General features: G+C 47.8%; 1 protein-coding gene across 7 annotated transcripts in view; it reads left to right on the top strand.

Moving 5' to 3' along the window:
* EXTL3 (exostosin like glycosyltransferase 3) overlaps positions 1-23,826 on the top strand; it is a 134,157-nt gene that overhangs the window by 100,529 nt on the left and 9,802 nt on the right. For all 7 annotated transcript variants that reach the window (XM_088162583.1, XM_088162586.1, XM_088162581.1 and 4 more), the window contains one exon: positions 4,143-6,753. In XM_088162583.1, the coding sequence (XP_088018709.1) occupies positions 4,606-6,753 (2,148 nt within the window). In that variant the 5' untranslated portion in view covers positions 4,143-4,605. The remainder of the gene's footprint in view (positions 1-4,142; positions 6,754-23,826) is intronic.

Raw genomic sequence — 23,826 nt, 5'->3', positions numbered from 1 at the left:
GTTTGTTTTCTTCCACTGCAGCCTGTTCTGAAGGGGAGAATACACTGTATTTTTATTTTCTCTCTTTGATTTCATTCTTAGTGCTGATGAAAGAGACACTTGGCAATAAAAGGTGTCTCTCCAAGCCCAGATGAAGCAGGGGAAGCCACTTCCACACTCCCTGAGCTCCTTGTCCATTTGCCAGGAGGGAGCTGGGTTTGTTCTCCACGGAGAGCAGCACAGCAGAACTTTGTGGATAATAACACTGTAGACCCCTCATTTCTTAAGGAAAGGGGGTAAGGATGAGTATGGATACACACAGAGAGTTTGGGAACTCTGATTTAGCAGGTGCAGGAGGATTTTCCTCCCCACAGTGCAGTCTGTGCCACCGTGTTCTGCCTCACACTTGTGCATTACTTTGCTGAGCTCTGAAGGACCGTAAGTTTAAATTTTCCAGGCTCTGTTCACAAATATGCTGAGAAAAGAGCAACATTTCCCTAATTTTACAGGGAGATGGGTAACAGAGGTGTAAGCAGGGAGGAGTAGGTGAACTTTTGCACGGTAATGACTCCACAAACACTCGTGGATCAGAGCAGCCAGGTTATTTCTGAGGGAGAACCTCAGGTATTCCCATAACTTCACTGGCACAGGGAGTGCCTGCTGTGGAGCTGAGGAAAGCTGGGAATGCAGCCTGAGCTTTGACAATGTGCTCTGAGCAGCTGAATTTCCTGGGAGAAGGAGCTGTAGTGTGCAAACCTGTCGTGCCTGAGAATTCAGTCAGCTTGGCATTTGGTAATTATTGATCTGCTGATCTCCTAAGAGCTCTTCCTGCCTCTTTCTGTGTGTGTGTAATTAGCTCCATCCAGGCAGCAACACTGTGCTACAACATCAACAAGAGTTTTCAGTGTGGAGCTTGGTAAGTTTAAAAAATTAAATAGTACTGGGGAGTGAAAAGGATGAGTTGGCTGGAAAGCCCAGCAGCTATCCTGCTTCTCCTCCTCCCAAATTTCTTTTTGGGAATGATGGGAATCAGCAGCCTTTTTCTCCAGGGCTGATAAATACAGCTCTGAAGTCTCTCTTGATAAAACCACAGATTGGTTTTTTTGCTTTGTCTTTTTTTTTATATGTCCTAATGGCAACGTGTGACAACCTCAGGCTCTATTGAGTTGATGAGGAAATAAAGTCTTAATAGTGAAGAAGAGTCCAGGAGTGTGTCTAAAGTGCTCATTTTATCACCAGCACATATTTCATACTGACAGTCCATACTTTTAGCTAATCCCAAGCCACGTGTGGTGCATTTTTAATCCCTCTGCTCTTTCCCATGTGGTGTTTTCTAAGAGAGCAACTGAGTCACAGTGGCAACCTCAAGACTTATGAGCATAAGGATATTTTTAATTCACAACCCACATTTTGAGGTGAGGAGGATGAATTTTGTTCTGTGTCAAGGAAGGGAAGGAGCAGAGGAGCCACTGGAAGCATCAGGTGACAGAACAAATGCTGAGGATCAGGTGTGGGGTGATGGATTTGGCTTTTCAAAAAACCCCAGTTGCCATTTCAGGGAGTCCATTTCATTACCATTTATGGCTTATAAATGAGCAAAGTAACCACAAAGGAATAAGATTTTGATGGAGTTTTACCTTTGAGGCTGCAGTTTTTTCTGACCAGCCCAATGCAACGTGTCCATGTGGCCACATTTATAATTCTGCAGGGTTTGACCCCACTTATCCCCCCCAAAAACCCAACAAAGCTTGTTTTCCCCGTGTGTGCCTTGAAGTTAAGCTGATTTTTTAGATTCTGTGGTGTTCAAGTGAGTGTGTGCTTTGGCATTTCCCTCAAGAAAAGCATTATTAGGGCAGCTCATCTCCTGGCCAGCTGTTTGCAGAAAACTGGTGACAACTGGAGGATCTTTGCAACCCCCATGAGAGCAGGCTGAAGTAGCAGGGACTGGCACACACACAGAACATGAGCTTCACTTCCTGCAGAGGACTTGAAAAAAGGGAGAAAGAAGGAAAAACAAAAGAAAAGCTTTTAAAATATTAATATTATTATTATTTTTTGCCTTCAGTTGTATATTGGTGCCTGCTAAAATCCTGCTGCTGGGCAGAGCAGTCCCAGAGGCTGGAGCCTCCCATCTGCCCATGGCTGTGTGCTGCCAAGATCCAAGAAAGCTGATTTAGCCTTTTGCTGACTTTTTTAGCCCCTTTATCCTCCTGGCTTTTTGAGATTTACACCACTGCTGCTTGCCAATGTCATGAATTTAAAATCTGTCTTAGTTTTAAGTGTTCATTCTGCTCTGTAACTGGGTTGGGGGTGGTGGGGGATGGAAATCCCATTTAATCGTGGGGTGTTAAGTTAGTGACAACAAATGGCTGTGTAACAGTAGGCCTAGGGATTGTGCTTTATTACCCCACATATTTCCCCTCTTCATGATGATTTTTCCTGGTTAAAATCAAATTTCCCCTTTATTTTCTCTGATGTGCACTTGAGTACAGCACTGAAAATTTCTCCTGACTTCACTCTTCTGCTTTAAGGTGAACTTATTTTGCTTTTGGCTCCTTTCCAGATCTCTCTTTCAGCTGGGATTTGCTTCCTCACCTTCTTTCTGGGAATTCTTGATGAGTAGATGAGAGGGGCATTAAATAGATTTAGTGAAAAATGACCGTCACCGGCGTGGATGACTTTCTTCTAATTAAAAATTGAAACGGAAATGAATGAGCTTCTCTTGAGGCCGTGCAGGAGCTGGTGCTAAGCCCAGCTCTATATTCATCAGTGATGTGGGAAGTCCAGTGTATGAAAGAATATCCCAGAAACTTCAGTACCTTGGAGGATGCCAATAAAAGAGATTTTCTAGTGACAGCAAATTGATGTGGCCTAGATTTAAATCTGTTGACCTAGAGCTGAGTCAGAGCTGAATTTCATAGAATCCCAGAATGGTTTGGGAGGGAAGGGACCTTAAAACTCATCCAGTTCCACCTGCCATGGGCAGGGACACCTCCCACTATCCCAGGTTGCTCCAAGCCCTGTCCAGCCTGGTTTGGAAACTTCCAGAGATCCAGGGGCAGCCTCAGCTTCTCTGGGCACCCTGTGCCAGGGTCTCACCACCCTGACAGGGAAAAATTTCTCCCAGGAGGTTCCCAACAGATCCTGACTTCAGCATCTTCACTTTGATGTACATTGTAGACTTTTCCAGTGTTGACCAAAAAATTCCCTCATATGCAGCCAGCCAGTTAATTGTAACCAACACAAGTACGTTCCCTTTAAACTTTCTCATGCACTGAATCAAAATTTTCCAGCAGGAAATGAAAGCAAAACGCTTCATCTAAAAATTCCTCATCAGCTCCAGTCACCAGAGCAGAACAATGGCGATTAAAATTCCCAGCACTGCTGTGTCCCAGGATCACAGGGAGAGCAGGTGGATAAGGACAAGGATTTGACAGGAAAGTTTTACCAATATGTATTTATAACAGAAAGATTTTTGAATGTAGAATTTGAAGAAGGAATAAAAATGATAGTAAGATTTGATATAGAATAAAAAAAATTACTGAGTCAGTCTTATTGGATAACTAAACAGCTAAAAGGTCAAATGAGTTGGAAGGAGTTTTTATGACTCAGAACAAAGGATAAATTTGCTTCAAATAAAAAATGTTTTTACCAAACAAAAAGATTTTTACAGGTGAACAAAAATGCCACGTTGCAAGTAAAAAGAAAAACTTCAACATTTTCCCCTGCAAAAAAACGGAAGAACAATTTCTGAGCTTAAACTGTAGCATACTAACTTTTTGTGATTGGAAAATAGTTACATGAATATAATAATGTTGATAGTTATAATAGGCTGTAGGTAATAGTAAAAGTATTAATTAGTTGTGGTGTTTTAAGATGCCCTACAAAATAAAGTCTCTAATGCATTGTAACCAGAACTGGGGTGGCTTCAGCGGAACCTGCAGCTGTGGGCTGGGCTCTTGTACCCACGACCTGTGAATTGCTGCATCCTCTGCATACAATAAACAGCATTTTAAAAATCAACCTGGAGTCCCTGTTTTGGCTCTTACACCCAGAGGTTGTTCTTTTGAGAGAGGACAATTGCTGTTAAATCTGAGCATGCCTTAGGTCACCAATGGGTCATTTCGGTTGTGTTGCCTGACTGTGTGATTGTTCTCTTGTAGGAATGGCAGAGCTTCACCCTCCCAGCAGCGATGAGAGAGACTGACAGTGCTGTGAGTCCCTTCTGGCTCCTCCTGCACAAGGGCTGCTGCCTCTGCATATTCATTGCATGGTAATGCAGGATGTCGGCGGCAGCCGTGGAGTTTGGCTCGGTCCCACTGTGTTTTTCTTCCGCCGGTTTCGACTCTGAGTCACCATGACAACGCTGTGACACTTCCAGCAAAGGTTGCCCGTGGACCAGGGGTGGGCTGGGGGGTGGGTGAGAAGGTCAATGATCGAGTCTAACGGGATCAACAAAACGACCGTGGAGGAGCCGCCGGCACGGCAAGAAGATGAAATTCCCCTTCCATTGGCTTCTCGTTGAGCAGGCACAATAACATTTCCCTTGGAGAGACTCGCCGTAAAAACTCTTTTGGTTATGGCTACTGACCCAACGTGATTGCGCGCGCGGCGACTTCGGAACTCATGACTGGCTATACGATGTTGCGCAATGGGGGAGTGGGGAACGGAGGCCAGCCCTGGGTGTTGAGGTGGTCCAGTAGGATCCGGCTCACCTGGCTCAGCTTCACCCTCTTCGTCATCCTCGTTTTCTTCCCCCTCATTGCCCACTACTACCTGACCACCATCGACGACGCGGACGATGCCGGCAAACGCATCTTCGGCCCCCGCACCGGCAACGAGCTGTGCGAGGTGAAGCACGTGCAGGACCTGTGCCGCATCCGCGAGTCGGTCAGCGAGGAGCTGCTCCAGCTCGAGGCCAAGCGGCAGGAGCTCAACAGCGAGATCGCCAAGCTCAACTTGAAGATCGAGGCGTGCAAGAAGAGCATTGAAAATGCCAAGCAGGACCTGCTGCAGCTAAAGAACGTCATCAGTCAGACTGAGCATTCCTACAAAGAGCTGATGGCTCAGAACCAGCCCAAGCTCTCCTTGCCCATCCGGCTGCTGCCAGACAAGGATGATGTGACCTTCCCCCTGCCAAAATCCAACAGGAACTGCAGGCTGCACAACTGCTTTGACTACTCACGCTGCCCGCTGACATCTGGCTTTCCAGTCTATGTCTACAACAGTGACGATTACCCTTTTGGTAGTTCCTTAGACCCTTTGATTAAACAGGCCTTTGAGGCGACTGTCAGAACTAACGTTTATGTTACTGAGAATGCAAATATTGCTTGTGTGTATATAATTTTAGTGGGGGAAATGCAAGAGCCCGTAATGCCAAAACCTACTGAACTAGAGCAACAGTTGCACTCTTTGCCATATTGGAGGACTGATGGACACAACCATCTCATCATCAATCTCTCGAGGAAGTCGGAAACTCAGAACTTCATGTACAACATCAGCACGGGGCGCGCCATGATCGCCCAGTCCACCTTTTACGACGCCCAGTATCGACCGGGGTTTGACATTGTGATATCGCCTCTGGTCCACGCCATGTCCGAGCCCAACTTCCTAGAAATCCCACCCCAGGTGCCGGTCAAGCGTAAGTACCTGTTCAGTTTCCAGGGGGAGAAGATCGAATCTCTCCGCTCCAGCTTGCAGGAGGTTCGTTCTTTCGAGGAGGAGATCGAAGGCAACGCCCCGGCCGACTACGACGACCGGATCATCACCACCTTGAAGGCTGTTCAGGACAGCAAGCTGGACTTTGTTCTGGTGGAGTTCACCTGTAAGAACCAGCCTAAGGCGAGTCTGCCCACTGAGTGGGCTCTGTGTGGAGAAAGGGACGACAGACTAGAGCTACTGAAGCTTTCTACTTTTGCACTGATCATCACCCCCGGGGACACCCATTTAGTGATCTCCGCCGGGTGCACCATGAGACTGTTTGAGGCCCTGGAGGTCGGGGCCATCCCGGTGATTCTCGGAGAGCAAGTTCAGCTACCCTACAACGATGTGATCCGGTGGAACGAGGCAGCCTTAATTATACCAAAGCCACGTATCACAGAAGTGCACTTTCTTCTGAGAAGCATTTCTGACAACGATCTCCTTGCCATGAGGAGGCAGGGCCGCTTCTTGTGGGAGACCTACTTCTCCACCTCCGACAACGTCTTCAGCACGGTCTTAGCTATCATAAGGACTCGAATCCAAATCCCAGCTGCTCCTATCCGAGAAGAACCCGCTGTGGAGATCCCCCACCGCTCTGGCAAAGCTGCTGGTACAGACCCCAACATGGCAGACAATGGTGACCTGGACTTGGGGCCTGTGGAAACAGAGCCACCCTACGCCTCTCCCAAATATCTCCGCAATTTCACCCTCACCGCCATGGATATCTACAGGAATTGGAATTCTGCCCCGGGGCCTTTCCACCTCTTCCCCTACACTCCCTTTGACCCCGTTTTACCATCAGAAGCGAAATTTTTGGGGTCTGGGACTGGATTTCGACCCATTGGTGGAGGAGCAGGTGGCTCTGGGAAGGAGTTCCAGGCTGCTCTGGGTGGTAACGTCCCACGGGAGCAGTTCACCGTGGTGATGTTGACTTACGAGCGGGAGGAAGTGTTGATGAACTCCCTAGAAAGGCTCAATGGTCTCCCCTACTTAAATAAAGTGGTGGTGGTGTGGAACTCACCCAAGCTTCCCTCCGAGGATCTCTTGTGGCCAGACATCGGCGTCCCGATCATGGTAAGAGAGAGACGATGCTACAACGGGGCTTGTCCTTGGTGGGGTTTGCGTGTTGGAGTCGGCTGTGACGGCTCAGGGGATGGTTGAAGGTGTTTGTGCCTCATTTGAATATTTGTATCAGCGGAGAAAGTCAAGAGGTGCCAGGTATTTAGCACTCAATAGAATGGGAATTGCTTTTGAGGAGCCTATTGTCAATTTTGGTGCTTAAAGCTAAAGATTGTTGCTCCTTGGAAATTTTTGCTGAGGCTCTTTAAGTGCCTCCCTGTGAGGACAGTTGACACCTTATAAATACCTAAGTAGGAACTGTTTCTGCACTTTGCCAGATGAATTTTTTATTAAAACAAAAGAGGGACCCACTGAATTAGTGTCACTGCAAAGACCTCAAAACTCACTTCTCATTTTAGATTACAAGAGAAGGAATTACAAGCCAAGGCTGTGAGAGCTTCCATGCTCTCAAGGTTGTAACTGACTTCTGCATGTATTTGGGTTGATTTTTTTTGAAGAAGTGACACCTTCAAAAGCCAACATTAATTTTCAGACCAATTAAAATGTACTCACTTGGGCATTGACCTGTAAGGAGTGAATTCTCCTCAAATTTTTATTTCTTTTAGGACTTCCTTGTCTTCCCAGCACAACTTTCTTCACTGGCCGTTGTTAACAATCAAAATTAAATATACATCTCTGCTCATAAAGAGAGCAAGGGAGCAGAGCCACTAACAAGAACTAACACTGAGTGCTCTGAATCTGCTTGTGTTTAGAGGACAAATGGAAGGATAATGCCTTACAAATCAGGGAAGGGAAAAATAAAAGAGGGAGATGGTACTTAAATACACAAACTGCATGTGGTTTATGTGACAGGACGCTACTGAGCTTAATAGCCATGTGAGCTTTATGCTGCATGCAAAGAGATTCATTGATTTAATATTTCGTTTTATTATTATTATTGTGATGAATAAATCCTTCTGCCCACATTTAAAAACCCTTACGGTCCGGGAACAATGAGGAGAGAAAATTGCTTGCTTAATTGCAAAATAATCTTTCACATTAGTCCTTTTGAACCTGTGAATTCTACAAAATCTTTGTATTGTATCTGCCAAAAAAACCCGAGTGGGGCTTGTTCTCCTTGGAGCTGCTAATGGGTGTTATTTGTGAAAGAAAAATGCATTTCTGTTGATGGAAGATAATGGCTTTTTGTACCTGACTCTCATCTGCACATCTGTTGTGTTGGAGACCTGCTGGTTTTTTTGGGGGGACTTGACACACACGAGTTGCTTTGTGTCACCTTCCTGGGCGGGGGTGGGATGTGCCTTGGGGAATATTGGGAACCGTGTGGTTCCAGAGGAGGGAATTGTTGTGTTCCTGCTTTGGGATGGTGGATGGTGACACTGTGCTGGTGTGCCAGGAAGTGGCTGGATCACAGAGAGCTTCTCCAGGTCTTTTCTGAAAAGGTGTGTTGGTCTGATAGTAGCTCTGCTTTCTTCTCGTTTTTCTAAATCCCACTTTTTAAAAGAGCCCAAATCTGGGATTTCTCCCAGGAGGGTTAACCCTGAGCAGCCTCCAGGCATCCATCCCCCTGACATGCCATCTCCAGACTGGATGTTTAATCCTGCTGGGAGTTTGTACCATTCATCTACAAGGATGATTTGGTGTGACAATGATGGAAAACTTCCCTGGCCTTCATCAGACACTGAGAAATCCTGAGGTCTGTGCTGGAAAAGGGTGACAGGAACATTGGGAACAGAGGGCAGGCTCTGTGGGAGCCTTGCTGGCTGAGATGTGGGATGTGCTGGCCAGGGGAAGAGGCAGGTGGGGATGTGGGATTGGCAGGAGACACAAACCAGTGTGTGCCAGTGTCAAAAGAACGTGAGGAGCTGTGATTCTGATTTCTTTATGAGGAAAAAAAAGCTCTTTTGATGGGGAATATCCAATTCTCTCAGATCTGGCAGTGATGCTGCATCTCTTTGTAACAAACACCTTCCCAGTAACTTTGGGATACAAAGAATTGCTCCTTGTTCAGGTCCCAAAGCACAGAGCTTTGTGGGGAAACTTGAGGGGAGAAGAGAAGGGGATGAGGGTGAATTTGGGTTGTGATTGAAGTGGGTCCAGGCACCACCTGACTCCCAGGAGGAGCAGCACAGCAGCAGCACACGTGTGCCACCATGATCCGGGATCAGAGCACCTGGAGCCAGAAGGTTATGGAAGAAAATCCAGCATGAGAAAGATGTGGAGCTGCTGGAGAGAGTCCAGAGGAGGCCATGGGGATGTTCCAAGGGCTGCAGCCCCTCTGCTCTGGAGCCAGGCTGGGAGAGCTGGGGGTGCTCACCTGGAGAAGAGAAGGATCCAGGGAGAGCTCAGAGCCCCTTGCAGAGCCTAAAGGGGCTCCAGGAGAGCTGGAGAGGGACTGGGGACAAGGGATGGAGGGACAGGACACAGGGAATGGCTTCCCACTGCCAGAGGGCAGGGATGGATGGGATATTGGGAAGAAATTTTTGACTGTGAGGGTGGTGAAGCCCTGGAATAGAATTCCCAGAGAAGCTGTGGCTGCCCCTGGATCTCTGGAAGTGTCCAAGGCCAGGCTGGACAGGGCTTGGAGCAACCTGAGATCGTGGGAGGTGTCCCTGCCCATGACATGGGATGATCTTTGAGGTCCCTTCCAACCCAAACTTTTGAATTTCTCATTTTATGTAAATTGCAGGCTAATGAGCCAAAGCAACGTGTGTAGCATGTTAAGAGCTTTTGGAAGCAAAATAGAGCCCTAAACCCCCCCAGGGCCTGCTGGTGGCAAGAGATGTGTGGCTCTGTGCTAGCAGAATTGGACTTCTCCTTACTCCATGTGTCAGCTTTATTTATTGATGAGTTCCTTAAAACATCATTTGCAAACCTTTGCTTGGCTGTGATTTGGGGGTTGTCCTCCCAAGCAGATTTCTTTTCCCTGGTGGGCTGGGAATTAATCAAGAGTCAAGCTCAAAGCTGCATTGGAACTTTGAATCTTTCATGGATAACGAGATAAACAGGGCTACAGAATATATTTTGATTTTTTAAAAAAAACCAACTTTGACTTAAATATAGATGGTATAATTTACTAAAATGTCAGAAAGATTCTTAAGCTGCACAGGAGTCTGATCAAATATTCTGTCCCTGTCCCCAGCCTGAAGTGAGTAGGTGGAAATCCAACGTAATGTGAAGTTGTTTGTAGTCACTCAGGGCTGCCCCTGGAACAGATGTAGGCACTTTACCCTCACATTTCAAGCTGTAAAAACTCTTCCCATCTCACGTTAATCAGTATTGCAGCAAAACCCAAAGGCTGTGAATGAGAAATCTTGTTTGCCAAGCTCAAAAACTCATTTTCCCCCAAGTGTTTGTATCTCTAGCACTGCCTTAGGAGACCTCCCCAGGATAGGAAGAGTGTGACTGTTCCAGCTCCAGCAGCCACATCACAGCCACTGCTGAACTTCTTCTTTGTTGCCCAGAGCAGCTGTGGCTGCCCCTGGATCCCTGGAAATGTTCCAGGCCGGGCTGGTTGGGGGTTTGGAGCAGCCTGGGACAGTGGAAGGTGTCCCTGTCCGTGGCAGGGGGTGGCACTGGGTGAGCTTTAAGGTCTTTTCCCTCCCAAACCGTTCTGGGATTCTGTGATTTGGGGCTAAACCTCATTTAGCCCAAAGCATTATTTTCACAACCTCTGCTCACATTCTAAGAAGTGACAGCCAGAACTTCCAGCTCCTCTCCCTCTGCTGGGTTTGTGAAGGTCCTCAGTGGCTGGAAAAGCCCTGCAGCAGTTTGGTTTCTCCTCCTGCTCGGGGCTCAGCTAAGCTGGGAGTGCTGGAGGCATCTCTGAGCACTTAGGCTGGGTTCAGTGCCAGCTCCTGTGGCTGCCAGCAGTGACTAATCCCTTCCTCCAGCTTTGTTCCAGAATAAATCACTGCCTTTGATCCCTGCAGCCACTTCCAGTGGTGTAAAGTCCTTTGCTGCTGGCCTGGTGGGCTGGCTGAGAGGGCTCATTCCATTTAGCTGCTTGTTTAAAAAGGAATCATCTGTGGAAAACGGCAAATCTGGGTCTGCAGACCTGTTTGGCTGCACACAGCTCCCTCGACATGGCATTTATTAATCAGGAGCAGGCTGGGCAGGGAATGCTGTCCTGACTTTCCCTTCTCTTTGGGCTGTGTAAATGTGCTGTGCTGAGCTCACATGCCTGAGGTTTGCACGTCCTTTCCAGCAGAAGGGTTTTTCGTGTCTCCATTTTAAGGAGCACGGCAGGATCTGTAGGTGATGCTTCTGGCTAAGAGGAGGAGGACAGAACCTGGTCAGGCTGGTGGCCATGGTGGCAGAATGAGCTTCTCTGCTTGTCCTTCAGCAAGCAGCTGGATCCTCAAGCTTGGTTTTCTGATAAGAGCAGCACCAACCTTCCAAACTAAGCAGCAGCTCAAGATAAGTGTGTGTGATCCAGAGTGAGATCATCACTCTGACCAGGAGTTAAAAAAGAGAATAAAATCCCCATACTGATCAACACAATCATTTCAGTCAATCCTTTTCCTTCCTGGGAGCTTTGCCTAAATACCAGCTCTGAGTCTGGTTCAGCTTGGTAATTTCAGTTTTTACCAAACTCTTCCTTGGTGATGTGACTTGTGCTTTTCTGAGCCGACTCACCTGCAGAAACTCTTTGGTGAGTCCCAGCTTTATCCTGCTTTTCCCTGCCTTACTTTAACTCACAGCTCTTGTGTTCCAAATCAGGAAAAACCCAACTTTGCTTTGAGCTCCTGGATTGGTTACGAAAGCGGGGAACTCCAGAAGGAACAATTCACACAAAATCAGCTGAGAAAATCCCTTTTCCTTAGCACTGACTCCCTTCTCACAGGAGATTTGTCCCATCCCTGGCTTGAACAGTCTGTATTTAATGCTCCAGGGTTACCAGCAGGTTTGTGAGCTCAGTTTCTCCACGAGAGCAGTTGTAGGAGGCAGGGAGATGCTCCACACAAGTGCCCGAGTGCTGCTCTTGAGTTTGCAGCACCACCTGCTGCCCGCGGAGCCGGTGCTGAGTTCTGAAATCCCTCGGTGAGTTTTGACATCTCCATATGTGGTTTTTTCTTTTTTTTTTTTCTGTTGTGTAGCAGCAGAGGAAGGAACAAATTTGCTGCTTAGTTTACCTGTGAATCCTAAAATCCAGATGCTTGTCACTGCAGGGCCCGAGCAAAGGTGCAGCCATGCGTGAACGCGGGATGATAATGGAACAAGCAGTGCCGACTCCTCGGAATTTACACTCGGAATATTAACTCCAACACCCTCACTGCTACTGCCTAGACCCAGCATTTCATTCTACCCATGCCATGTGCTGGTTTGTGATGGTTTTTCTACTGAGAAAACCTTCCTGTAGCCCCAGCTGTGTGAATCTCCTCAGCTCAGGGTGCAGTTAATGGGGTTGGTGACCAGAAGGAAGCGTGTTTGGGGCATTGAAAAGGAAAATCAAGAGGGGAGGAAGCATCCTTGCATGCTGCTGGGGATATAATTGGGTGGGTTTTGTCACATGTGAAAGCCTGAAGGTGTCACAGGGGCCAGTGCCCTGTGCTGAAGCCATTAAACATCACCACAAAAGCTGCCTGTGCATCTCAAATGCTCCCCTGTCACAACTGCTGGGGGACAAAAGCAGCACGGCAGGACTTGGCACCAGGGGCAGTGCAGCAGCAAAACCCACATTGATTTTCCAGGGCTGCCTTCCTGCTACTTTTAGGGCTTGTATTGTGACCTGTTTAAATACCAACAGAATTCCAAATGTCCCCAAATTATTCCGTGCACTGGAACAAGCATGGGGGGGAATGGATTTGGATGGATTTTCTCTCTTTTTTCCTTTTGTTTTCACTTACTTTTCATCCTGTGTGACTTTGTTATGATGGAGCTGAGTGTTGATGTCCACTTCACTGCAAGCCATGTCCTTCTTCCCATGAAGTCCCAGAGCCTGGATATCTGCATTTCCTTTCTTCCCAGGCTTTTATCTGTCCTGGTGGAGCAGTTCTGCTCTGCAAAGCCATTTGATTGTGCATTCTGCACGGGCTGCCTTATTTGTGAAGACAGCCTTGTCTCCCAGGGTGGCCATAACTTGATGCTGTGCCACAAGACACGGATGGATCCCCTGGTACAGGAGGGAAGGAGCGAGCAGGACTCACTGAGGTCAGGAAATCGGGTATTAAATAGACAGGAAAAAAGAAAATCTGTGTTTGCTGGAGCCAGGAGGGAGCTCGTGGGGCATTGGGACATCAAAGAGGCAGCTGTGAGGGACATGAGGAGGTTACAAAGAGGAAGGTTCCTCTTGGAGGTGAGGTTAGAGAAAGAGAAGAGAAGCAGCAGAGAGGTTTTAATCACTGCTTGTTGCTGCATGTCTGTTGTAGCTCCCACGTGCCTCCCCAAGCTCTGTGGATCGATCAGCAAAGACATTGCAGCTCTCAAGGAGAAGGGGATGAGATTTACTCCCAAATTTTGGGGTGGGCTGGCAGCAGCAGCCACTCCCTGGGCAATCTCCTGCCCCTTTCTTCCCCTGTGTCTGCTGAGGAAGCAGATGCTGCTCTCTTATCATCCTCATGGATGCTTTTCGTGCCCATTTTCATCAAATCAAACAGTGCTTGGTGATAAAGCCTGATGGGTCTCCCTGCCCTCTCCAAAAAGCAGCACTTGGCTTTTCCAGGACTTTTGGAAAAGGTTCATCTCCTGTGAAAAGCCACTGACAGCAGGTGATGGAGTAGCTGGATTCAGAACCAAGGGCTGCAGTTTGTTTTCCCTCTGTCCTGTCCCCAGAATCCCTGGAATCAATTGTTTCACTGCAAACACCCAGAAAGGATGGAGCTTTTTCTCCTGACGACAGTGAGGGGATACAATTTTAGAGCCTGTGAGAAAATCAGGAGGGAAATCACTAGTTTTTAGACACTTCCATTTATTTAAAGCCTTTAGTTAACTAATGAAAATCTGTGTTAGTCCTGTTAAGAAAAGTGAGGATTTTTTTCCTTCCCCTGAAATTGCCAAAGGACCATCAGCTAAGGGCACTAGAGGGAAACTGAGGCACAGAGAAAGCCACACCTGGTCACTAAAACATCCACTTTTATGTCTCCATATAAGTTCACAGAAATGCTGTTTTTACCTATTCCCAGATTTTCCAACAGCAGAAAGATGGGAAATCTGGTGAAGCTTCTGTTTTCCCAGGTAATTCTGATAAGATACCCAAAGTTCAGCAGAGTCTTCAGCTTCCTGAATGCTCATTGGAACTAAACTCTGAGGGCTTTGAGCTTTGTGGAGGGAAGAGAATTTGAGTTTTGTTCTCAACATGGAAAGCATTTGGGGCAGGGAAATTGCATTTCCAGTCTGATCATGGCTTTAATCTCTGAGCTGCCCAAAGCTTGGTTTATCTCTGTGACAAGGGACAGCCCCATCCTGGGGCTTCAGAACAGCCATAAACTGAATAATTCTTTCCAGTAGGGCTCATTTTCCTCTTGCTCTTGAATGCAGGTGACAAAGCAAATTGGTTTCAAACACTGATATTAATTAGGTTGATTTTATTGGAAATTTATAAAAAGGAATTGTTTGGAATTGTGACTCATTTATATGATCTCCATAATTTCTAACACATGCTGGTCCTTAATTCCCAGCCCATACTGTGACTTGTGGGAGGTGGTTCTGGGAGTCTGGATTCATCCCAACCATGTGTTTGGCAGTAATTATTAACTGCCTCTTGATGGAAGCATTTTTTTTCCCCCTGGATTTTGTTGAAGCAAATATTAAAAGCCTTGGTTAAATCAAGTTTTGAAGGACATGACATTGCTCGTGGCTTGAGTCCTCTGCTCCTCTGGGTACAATGATGGGCTGGTGTGAGACATGGAGCAGGTAAAGTAGGATTTAGCCAAGGATTCCAGCAATTAGAATCCAAAAATTGAAGTCTACAAGCAAAGGGAAATTCCTCAGAAACCCATCTGGGATCTGTCACTGGCTGGCTCTGCCACCTGGAAGGGAAATTGTGTGTTTGGGGGAGATCCCTGTCCCTTTATTTGGCCACATTCAGGAGGACATCCCAACCCCATCCTGTGCTGTTGGAGCTGATGGAAATTGCAGTTCTCAGTGAATTGTGTTCCTGGAACAGCAGGAACAACGAGGGATAAAATGCCACTTCGGGGTACTGGGACAGCTCTTTTCTTCTGACATTCCATGAAGGAGCTCCCATCCCTCCATGATGGATTTGAGGGCAGCCATGCTGGCAGCAAGGTGTCTTCATTTCACCCAGAACTTCCCCAGTGAGATCTCAGCCTTCCCATCTCAGAAGTCCCCAGAAAGATTCCGGTCTGGAATCAACCTGGAAGCCCAAAGTGAGTTTATGTGCCTGAATGCTTTATGGTTGCTGCTCCCATCCACATAAACATTAATAAATCCACTGTCCTCTTCCCATCAAAACAATAACCTGCCTGCAAACTTGATGGCTTCTTGGCTCTGCTTGTATCACACTTTATATTCCAGGTTTTTTAGTAGCTGCTCAGTGAGTTATAGTCTGACTCCAGTTCCCTCCTCCCTTTGTTGGGCTGTGATGTTCATTTGGATACCCTCAGATACAAATGTTTGCACTGAAGCTCTTGCAGGATGGGTCAGAGCAGCTTTTAAATGCTGGAAACATTTCTGAGCATCCTTGGGTGTGATGTATTCCAAAGAGTCAGATGCAGCAATGTGAACAAATTTACAAATAATGGCACCTGCTTTGCCAGGTGTTTTGTTTTCCTGCTGTGGTGGAAATCCTGGCTGACAGATCCCGAGGAGGAACCTGCTGAAGAAGTAATTGCACAACAATACAGAGGATTTGCACTGGTGAAAAGCCTTGGGTAATTAAAGCAGCCGGGCCATCGGCCAAAGAGCAAAGTGTGGAAAGATAAGCTCTGCCTCACTTAGTGAGCAGAAAGGAGGTATTTCCAATAATCCCCTGGGATCACAGCCCTTGGATTTCCAGCTCTTTGCTCCTCTCTGCTGTGCATTTCTGTGTCTCCAGGATGGAAGTTGCTGGGTTTCCCCCCCATGCCATGACCTGGTGCTGCATGGCTCTGGTGACTTGGCAAGGGGAGGAGACCTCAGGGCTGCTCCTGAGCCCCCTCCTGACTTTTCCACCTCCTGTCTCACAGATGAGATGTGAGAGCCCCTCTCACATCCACCCCTGAGCTCCCAGCCCATTTGCTGCCAGACTTCTCAGCACTGGCAGTGTGCCTTTCCCAGGGAAATCAGAAGTGCAGGAATTAGCTGGGGATGGGCTGAGGGGGGATCTGGGCTTTCATACTTCAGAAGTTTTGGGCTTTTGCTTGTTTGTTGAAATCAGGTCGGGGAGCTGCAGTCTGTGAGTGGTTCTTGGGCTCCTGTGTGGCTGTTCCAGTCTCTTGTTTGGCTCTTCCAAGGATAACAAGGAATTTGTACCTGGCCTGACACAGCCCTGAGTGCTCCACTGGGAGCACATCTGGGAAAGTGAGGCAGGCAGGGAAAATGAATATTTTTTGCCAAAATAAGGCCAGGCTTTCCCAGTCGGTTCCTTGTGCAGCCCTGCCCTGTCTGGTGCAGTGGCAGCTTCTCTGTGATTCCCAAACCAGATCCAGGAGAAGGGAGCTGCTTCAGGGCAGTGATCACTCCAGCCTGATGTTCTCCTCGGGCTCTCTCTGCTCCAGGGGTGTGCAGCTGGCTCAGCCAAACTCCTGCTGAATCCCAGGGGTCTGAGTTGGGTCAAATCTGAAGCAGGAGGGTGGGATTTGTTCACTGACTGCACACATCCATTCCTGAGCTGTTGGTATTTACCAGTCTGGGAAGTTTTTGTTACCCACAAATGGTTTGAATCTTTCATCCCTGAGCTCCAGGCAGTAACATTCCACCTTTTGGATGGAAAAGTTAAAAGCTGCTGCCTGCCCTCTTTCTGTCTTTTTTTGTGTTTTCTCTTTCTCAACAGTGGTCCCAAATGGCATCTCTGTGTTTTACCTAATATTAGCAAAGTGGGTGTGGTACAGGCAGTGTGAGCAAGGTGTCCCCATTTCATCAGAACAACCTTTTTTTTTACTGTTAAAATTGCCACTAAGGCAGCCAAGGGGTGTTTGGAGATGAAGAAGAGGCACAGAGGATGAAGTTCAGAGTTGATAAATAATGTATGGATGCCCTGCTTGTGCTAATCCATGCTGGGGACACTCCTGCTGCCATCCATCATCTCCCTGGGGTGTTTCAGCCCTGGCCTCTGGGTCTGTTTCTGGGCTGGGCAGAATTCCATTGGAATTTTCAGGCCTTGGATTACCAGGATTTGCAAGGTGAAAACAGATTGGTGGAGCTGCAACTTGAGAGAGCATTGATAAAGAACAGGACAACAGTCAGGACATCACACCTGGCATGTGCTGGGCACTGCTTCAGTTTGGGGCTCCTTGTGGCAGGAGAGACCCCGAGGGGCTGGAGCTTGTCCAGAAAAGGGAACAGAACTCCTGGAGCACCAGGAGAGGCTGAGGGAGCTGGAAAGGGGCTCAGCCTGAAGAAAAGGAGGCTCAGGGGGGACCTTGTGGCTCTGCACAACTCCCTGACAGGAGGGGACACCACGGGGGCTCAGGCTCTGCTCCAGGGACAGGATGAGAAGGAATGACCCCAAATTGTGCCAGGGAAGGCTCAGGTTGGACAACAGGAGGAAATTTTTCCATGGAAGGGGTGGTCAGGCATTGGAATGCCCAGGGCAGTGCTGGAAACCCCATCCCTGGAGATGGTTTTAAAACATGTGGGTGTGCTGGGTGTGGATCATGGATTAATGGTTGGATCTCTGCAGCCTGAAGGATTCTGTGATTCCATGATCACAACTTTGGGAATTGCCTATTCCACTGCAAAAAAAAAAAAAAAAAACCCAAAACAAATCCAAACCACCAAACTAAAAATTTGAGTTATCAGTATCAAAACTCTCTTTCTTCTTGAAATGACTTTTCTTGGCTTCACAGCAAACAGCAGCTCCTAAATCTGGCTCGTGATCCCAGACCTGCCAGTGGAAGTTGGATCATGAGCTTTACACTCTGCAGTTTTTCCCTGTGAGCTTTCATGAAAAGGACACACAGGAATTTCAGGAAGTTGAGAAGGGAATGAGCTGCAGCAGTGGAAGTACTGGAACATGACAACGTGTTATCCCAGGGACCTTCTTTGAGCCAAATAATTACAATTAATTGTAAAATAAATCTAATTGGACAACCAGCTCCGTGTGCATCTCTAATTGCACAGCCACTAACAGCAGCACACAGAGAATAAAAATAAGTATATGCATCCCTTTAATGTTAAAAAGAGCATCCTTCTCCTTTAGTTTCTTTGGGAAGATGTGACAGCTGCTCCTGTATGAAAATGAATAAATAATCAGATTTATTTGTATCTCAAGCTGTTTTCTCCTCTCGGAGATGAGCGATCCACTGATCTCAGTTTAAAGGGAGACCAAGTGTTTGCACATTTTCTGTGCATGGACACAGCATCAGTTTAAAAAAAAAGCCTTTCCAGGGTATCTTCCTGTGTGGTTTTGTTCTCAGCAGGGGATAATTTATGCTGGGTTTTATGTTGCATTATTTAATTACACGTATTTTTAAAATGCATCTGTTTTGCCAATTTATATTCAGAGTGTGCTGCCTTTGGATGGCTTTGGAGCTAAATACCCTTCTCATACCTCTGGAGATGAGTCTTAAAATAGTCTATAAATCCTTTTAATTCAGATTTTGAAAATGCTCTGAGTTGGAGGTAGCAAAGCTGGAGGTTCAGGGCATAAAGGAGAGGCTGTGGCTTTTTCAAGGTGAAGAGGAAGGAGCAGGGAATAATTAATACATGAGAAAGGGGATAACAGCAACTTCCCGATCCATCTTTACAAGGCAGGATTAAAGGGAAAACAAGAAGGTGAAGAATTGCCAGGGGAAAGCACTGTGAAAAGCAGGGACAGCTCCTCAGGCAATGCATGACTGAGGAAACATCCTGCTCAAAGTGTCAGCTTTGGGATGGATGCTCAGATAAATGGAGATTTTTTGGTGCCATCAAGTCAAACAAGGGAGCAGATTCCAAAGGATTTCTATGGGATGGGTGAGCACTGATATCCCCCTTGGCTACAGCTCCATCCAAACACGTCCTGGGACTCATCCAGTCCTGGAACAAAACTGGGAGCCAGCTGGGAATGGTGGGGAGGGACCAGTCAGGAGAGGAGCACATCCCCTGTGGCTTTGCCTGGATGCAGGAGGATGCAGGCATCTCCCTCTGGATGTGTTAAAGGAGCTCAGGTCCCAGCCATTCCCATTTATTGATACATCAGGATCTGAGTGTGTTAACACCCAAATATCATTGTCCTAACAGACACCTCAAAGCTGCTTTTTGTGCATCTGCCATTTCACCTCTAAAGTTTTTTAAACGTTCGTTGTCACAAACAGAGCCAAAAGAACTTTTTTTTTTTTTTTTCTTTCTTTTTTACAAAATGCCAGCCTGCTCAGATCTGGCAGCATGTCTGGAAGGGGCTTTGACATCATGCTCACACAGTGTCAAAGTGCAGGGCAGCAATTCCCACTGGATTTGCAGCTCATTGGGAGCTGCCACAAACACCCTGGAGTCCCATCTTGTGCCAGACTCATTTCCTCGAGCTTTTGGGTCTGTTTTGGGGAAAAAAACCCATGGTTTTGGGGAGGAAAAGCATCATCCCAGGGGCTTGGCTCTGGTGGAAATCTCCATCTCCTCCCTGCCCGTGCAGCTCTGGCAATGAGCTGGGAGGAGCCTCGTGTTGTATCGAGTGATTATTTGATTTCTCATGAAACGAAGAACTCCTGGCTGAGCCGAAGGTCTGGATCTGTGCTTTTGGCTTTGGAAAACAGGATGCTGGCCAGGAGGAGCTGGATGAATTTCTGTCCTCTGAGGGTTTTTCTCATGGTGGGAGTTGAGGTTGGCAGGAGGGAAAAGGTTCTGCGTGGGCAGGGCTGGGTGTGAGGCTGCACTTGGAAATCTTCAAAAAGCACCACCATGGTTGTCCTTGGTAGGGGCAGCCAAGCAGATTTCAGGTCTGGGCTGAGAGCCACGGTGATCCTGCCAGCTTTTGTGGAGCAGCTCAGCTTGGCCAGAACAGGTAAAACACTGAGAAAATCGGGTTTAAAACGTGGCTGTGGTCAGACTCAGGGGATTTTCTCCAATGTAATTTCACTGGGGATGGGCTGCAGAGGTTTTGGTGATGACAGCAGCTCCTTTGGCTTCTCCTTGGCACCTGTCCTGGCAGAGAGCTTGGCTGCTTGTCCTGGAGCCAGGATCAGCCTTTTCTCTCCTTCCATGAAATGAGACAGAGCTCAGAGACATCAGGATCCAAGTCGGCAAAGGGAGCCTCGGCTGTGTAGTTCCCATATGGAGCCTTGCCCAGTGCCACAATTCCTGCTGTAGCCACGATGTTGAGAGAATCCCAGAATTATTCAGGTTGGAAAAGTCCTGCAGGGCCATCGAGTCTGATCTGTGCCCCCATCCCCACCTTGTCACCAGCCCAGAGCTCTGAGTGCCACATCCAGGAATGCCTTGGACACCTCCAGGGATGGGGACTCCAAACCTCCCTGGGCAGCTCCTTCCAAAGCCTGAGCACCCTTTCCATGAGGAAATTCCTCCTCTTTACCCAGCCTGAGGCTGTGTGCTTTGTCCCTGTCTGAATTTGTTCTTGGCTCAGTGCAGGCTCAGTCTGACAGCTTCACTTCCAAAAAATGACCCAACTTCCAGGAGGATTGTGTTTGGTGGGACCAGGCAGAGTTTTGTGTTCTTTGTGCCCTTCTCTGCTTGCATTTGCAGAGCAGCAAGTGCCAGTCTGATCTCACACCTCAGCTAGAGGGAGCAGCAATGGAGTTGGCTGTGGTAATAAAATATGTGATTTATTCTGTTTCTGGATCTGCACACCCTTCCCTCTTCCAGGGAGTCTTGTAAATAATCCCAGCACTTGTGCCTGATGTGTAGAGGGAAGAGACCCTGGTGGATCTCAGTCTGTGGGTCTCAAATGCTGATCTGGGCAACTTTCTTAATCAAAACATGCCTGGATTTGGCCAAACCAGGAGTTGAAATTAAATGTACGTGACAGGGTGGCTTCAAGGATCCTTGGAACTCGTTGTTCCCTTTTCCTAGAGTTTGCCATCTCCCAAAGTCCTCCAACAGAGCCCTCCCTGACCTCTATTAAGCCTAGATTGGCTGATTTTTAATTGATTTCTTTCCCCCATGTGCACATGGGAGAAGCTTTGGCTTCCTGTGTGCTTCTGCAGAAAAAAAAAAAAAAGGAGGATGGGAAGTGACCTGCTCAGCTGGGAAAGGGGATTTGAAATGAAGGTGGGATGAAGATCATCACCTCCCACATGTGACACTCCTTGATGGGTGGGGACAGTGGTGGCACCTCTGGAGCCAAGAGGATCTGAGTCCTGCCTGTTTTTCAGTGAGGCAAAGGGAGCCCATGGGTGTCCCCACCCCACCCTGCCCTTTTCCCCCAGCCCATTGGGGCAGAATTTCCCAATCTTTGGCAAAGATGGAAACAGATCCTGAGAGCTCATTCACTGTCTCCCCAAATTACCCAGCTCTCCTAAGGGCATCCTTCAGGCTTTTTTTCCCCCCTCACAGAGACCTGACATGAGCAATGAGGTTCACAGTTTCTTGCAGAGTTTGCTCTTTGCCCAGGAATCAATCCAATTCTAAGTTGAGCTGTCAAAACTTCTCCAAGGGCACGGGCATTCCTCATGTTTCCACCATCAAATTATATGTGACACTTAATTTAAAGCTTAAATGTGAAGCCTCACTAGCAAGGAGATTGCTGGAAGGTATTGATTTTGCTGTGTTTTTTTGTGTTTATGTATAAAAATGTATTTTAAAGTGTTGGTAAAAGGATATTATTGCTGGGCAGACTCTGGATTTATGCTCTGGTTTAGTTTTTTTCTCAGGTTTTTTAAGATCCATGTGTCTGGCTGCCATGGAATGTCAGGGAGTTGTGGGGTTTTTTACTCTTTGAGTCAAACCAATCCCATGTTGGGGGACTGAATCACCTGGAAGTGATTTTCTAAAAGGAGAAATGTGTGGCCTGTTGGGTGCTTGGAGACATTTTAGGTGTCTCCAAACCTTGCAAACTGCTCAGGAGGTTCATGGTTTTGAACACTGGGCCATTTAGCTAATGGCAAAGTGTTTGAAAGAGAATTATTCACAAACAAAAGTCAAAAATAACCAAAATAAGGTGAGCAGGGCACAGTCTGGCGTGGTTTTGAGTTGGATTTTGGTGCAGGTCTCACCACTGATGCTCTGCTTGGTGTTTGGAGTCCTTGTTGTGGAGTTTTGGTGATGGGCTGGGGTCCCTTGCTGTTCTCTGGCTGATTTTGTGTTTGAATCTCCTTGGGAAGGAGAACTGCTGACTCCTCATCCTGCCAGAGCCTCTCAGCTTTGCTGAGGGAACATCTTTCCTTGGGTTTTGACAAAGCTCTTGGCTCAAGACCCTTAAGGAACAAAGCTGTGGCAAAATGGGTCATGAAAATGATGGAAGGGCAGGAGAAGATGTGCTGGGGGAGAGATTGAGAGCTCAGTGTGTGAACAAGGACAGACAGAGGGTTGGTTATGGCACCTCTGGGCTCTTCTGGGGGGTGAGACCCACCCAGGGCAGGGGGTGGGAGCTGAAGGGAGACAATTCCCAAGGAGCAAGGTTGGTGTTTGAGAGGGAACGCGGCAGAGGAAAGGTGGAGTGACAGCTCCACTGCCCTGGAGCACACAGGAGGTTCATGTTGGTGACTTGGAGGATTCCAGAATGGTTTGGGTAGGAAGAGACCTCAAATATCATCTCATTCCACCCCTGCCACGGACAGGGACACCTCCCACTGTCCCAGGCTGCTCCAAGCCCCATCCAACCTGGCCTTGGACACTTCCAGGGATCCAGGGGCAGCCACAGCTTCTCTGGGAATTCTATGCCAGGGCTTCACCACCTTCACAGGGAACAATTCCTTCCCAATATCCCATCCATCCCTGTCCTCTGGCAGTGGGAAGCCATTCCCTGTGTCCTGTCCCTCCATCCCTTGTCCCCAGTCCTTCTCCAGCTCTCCTGGAGCCCCTTTAGGCTCTGCAAGGGGCTCTGAGCTCTCCCTGGATCCTTCTCTGCTCCAGGCTGGACTCACTCCAGCAGATCCTGTGCTGAGGACCCCTGAGCTGAACATGGAGTGTGGAGTTGCCTCCTCCTGCTTCCCTCCTCCCCCCATTCCCACCCTGATTCCTGCATCCTCTTTTCCAGCAGTTCCCAGGCAGAGAAGATCCCCCCTGGGAGCATCTGCTGCCTCTGGATAACCCTTCAGCCAAGCCAAACACTGAGCTGAGTTTTGTGATGCCTCTGCACCTTGGGAAGGAGCAGGATCAGACATTCCTGTGCTGCCATTGTCCCTGCTTTTTCCATGTCCTAATGAAACCACAGAGCTCCCAGGGTGGGAATGCTGCTGGCTCAGCTCTGGCCCTGCTTTTCCATAGCCCAGAGCTGCCCAGTTTGCTCACCTGCAGTAAATTGTTGGTGCTTTTGATGGCTCTTCAGTGAAATATTCAGCATTCCTGCCCAATATTCCATCCCCCCAGAGCTATCAGCAGATGAAAGCTCCAAGACTGGCTTTCCATGGGAATTTAATCATCCCATCTGTCACACAGATCCTGATACAAATATTTCCACTGTTAATGGTTTCAGCGTGGGCTTTTTTGTGGGATCAAATATAATCTTATTTAATGGAGTTCTATTGCAGTGATGCTTTGGTCTTTTCACCAGGCTGGGCTTAATTTTTAAATGGAGATTGTTCAGAGCAGAGGCAGGGAAACGACTGAGGGGGTTTTAATGGGGTGGGAAATATGGGATGGATGGATGGATGGAGTGGCTTTGGATCAGCCAGGAGAGGCTGAAAGTGTAAGAGCAGGGAAAGGATCCAGGGTGGATGGGGCTGTCAGGAATGGTGTGAAACTGTGCCAGGAGAGGGTTGGGCTGGATATCAGGGAAAGATTCTTCCCTGGAGGGTGTTTGGGCACTGGAATGGTGACATTCCCAAAGCTGCCAGAGCTCCAGGAGTGTTGGGACAATGCTCTCAGGGATGC

This window comes from Sturnus vulgaris, chromosome 3 (assembly GCF_052056855.1).
Source record: "Sturnus vulgaris isolate bStuVul1 chromosome 3, bStuVul1.hap1, whole genome shotgun sequence".
NCBI classification, from domain to species: domain Eukaryota; kingdom Metazoa; phylum Chordata; class Aves; order Passeriformes; family Sturnidae; genus Sturnus; species Sturnus vulgaris.
This window is presented reverse-complemented; position numbering and strand designations above follow the sequence as displayed.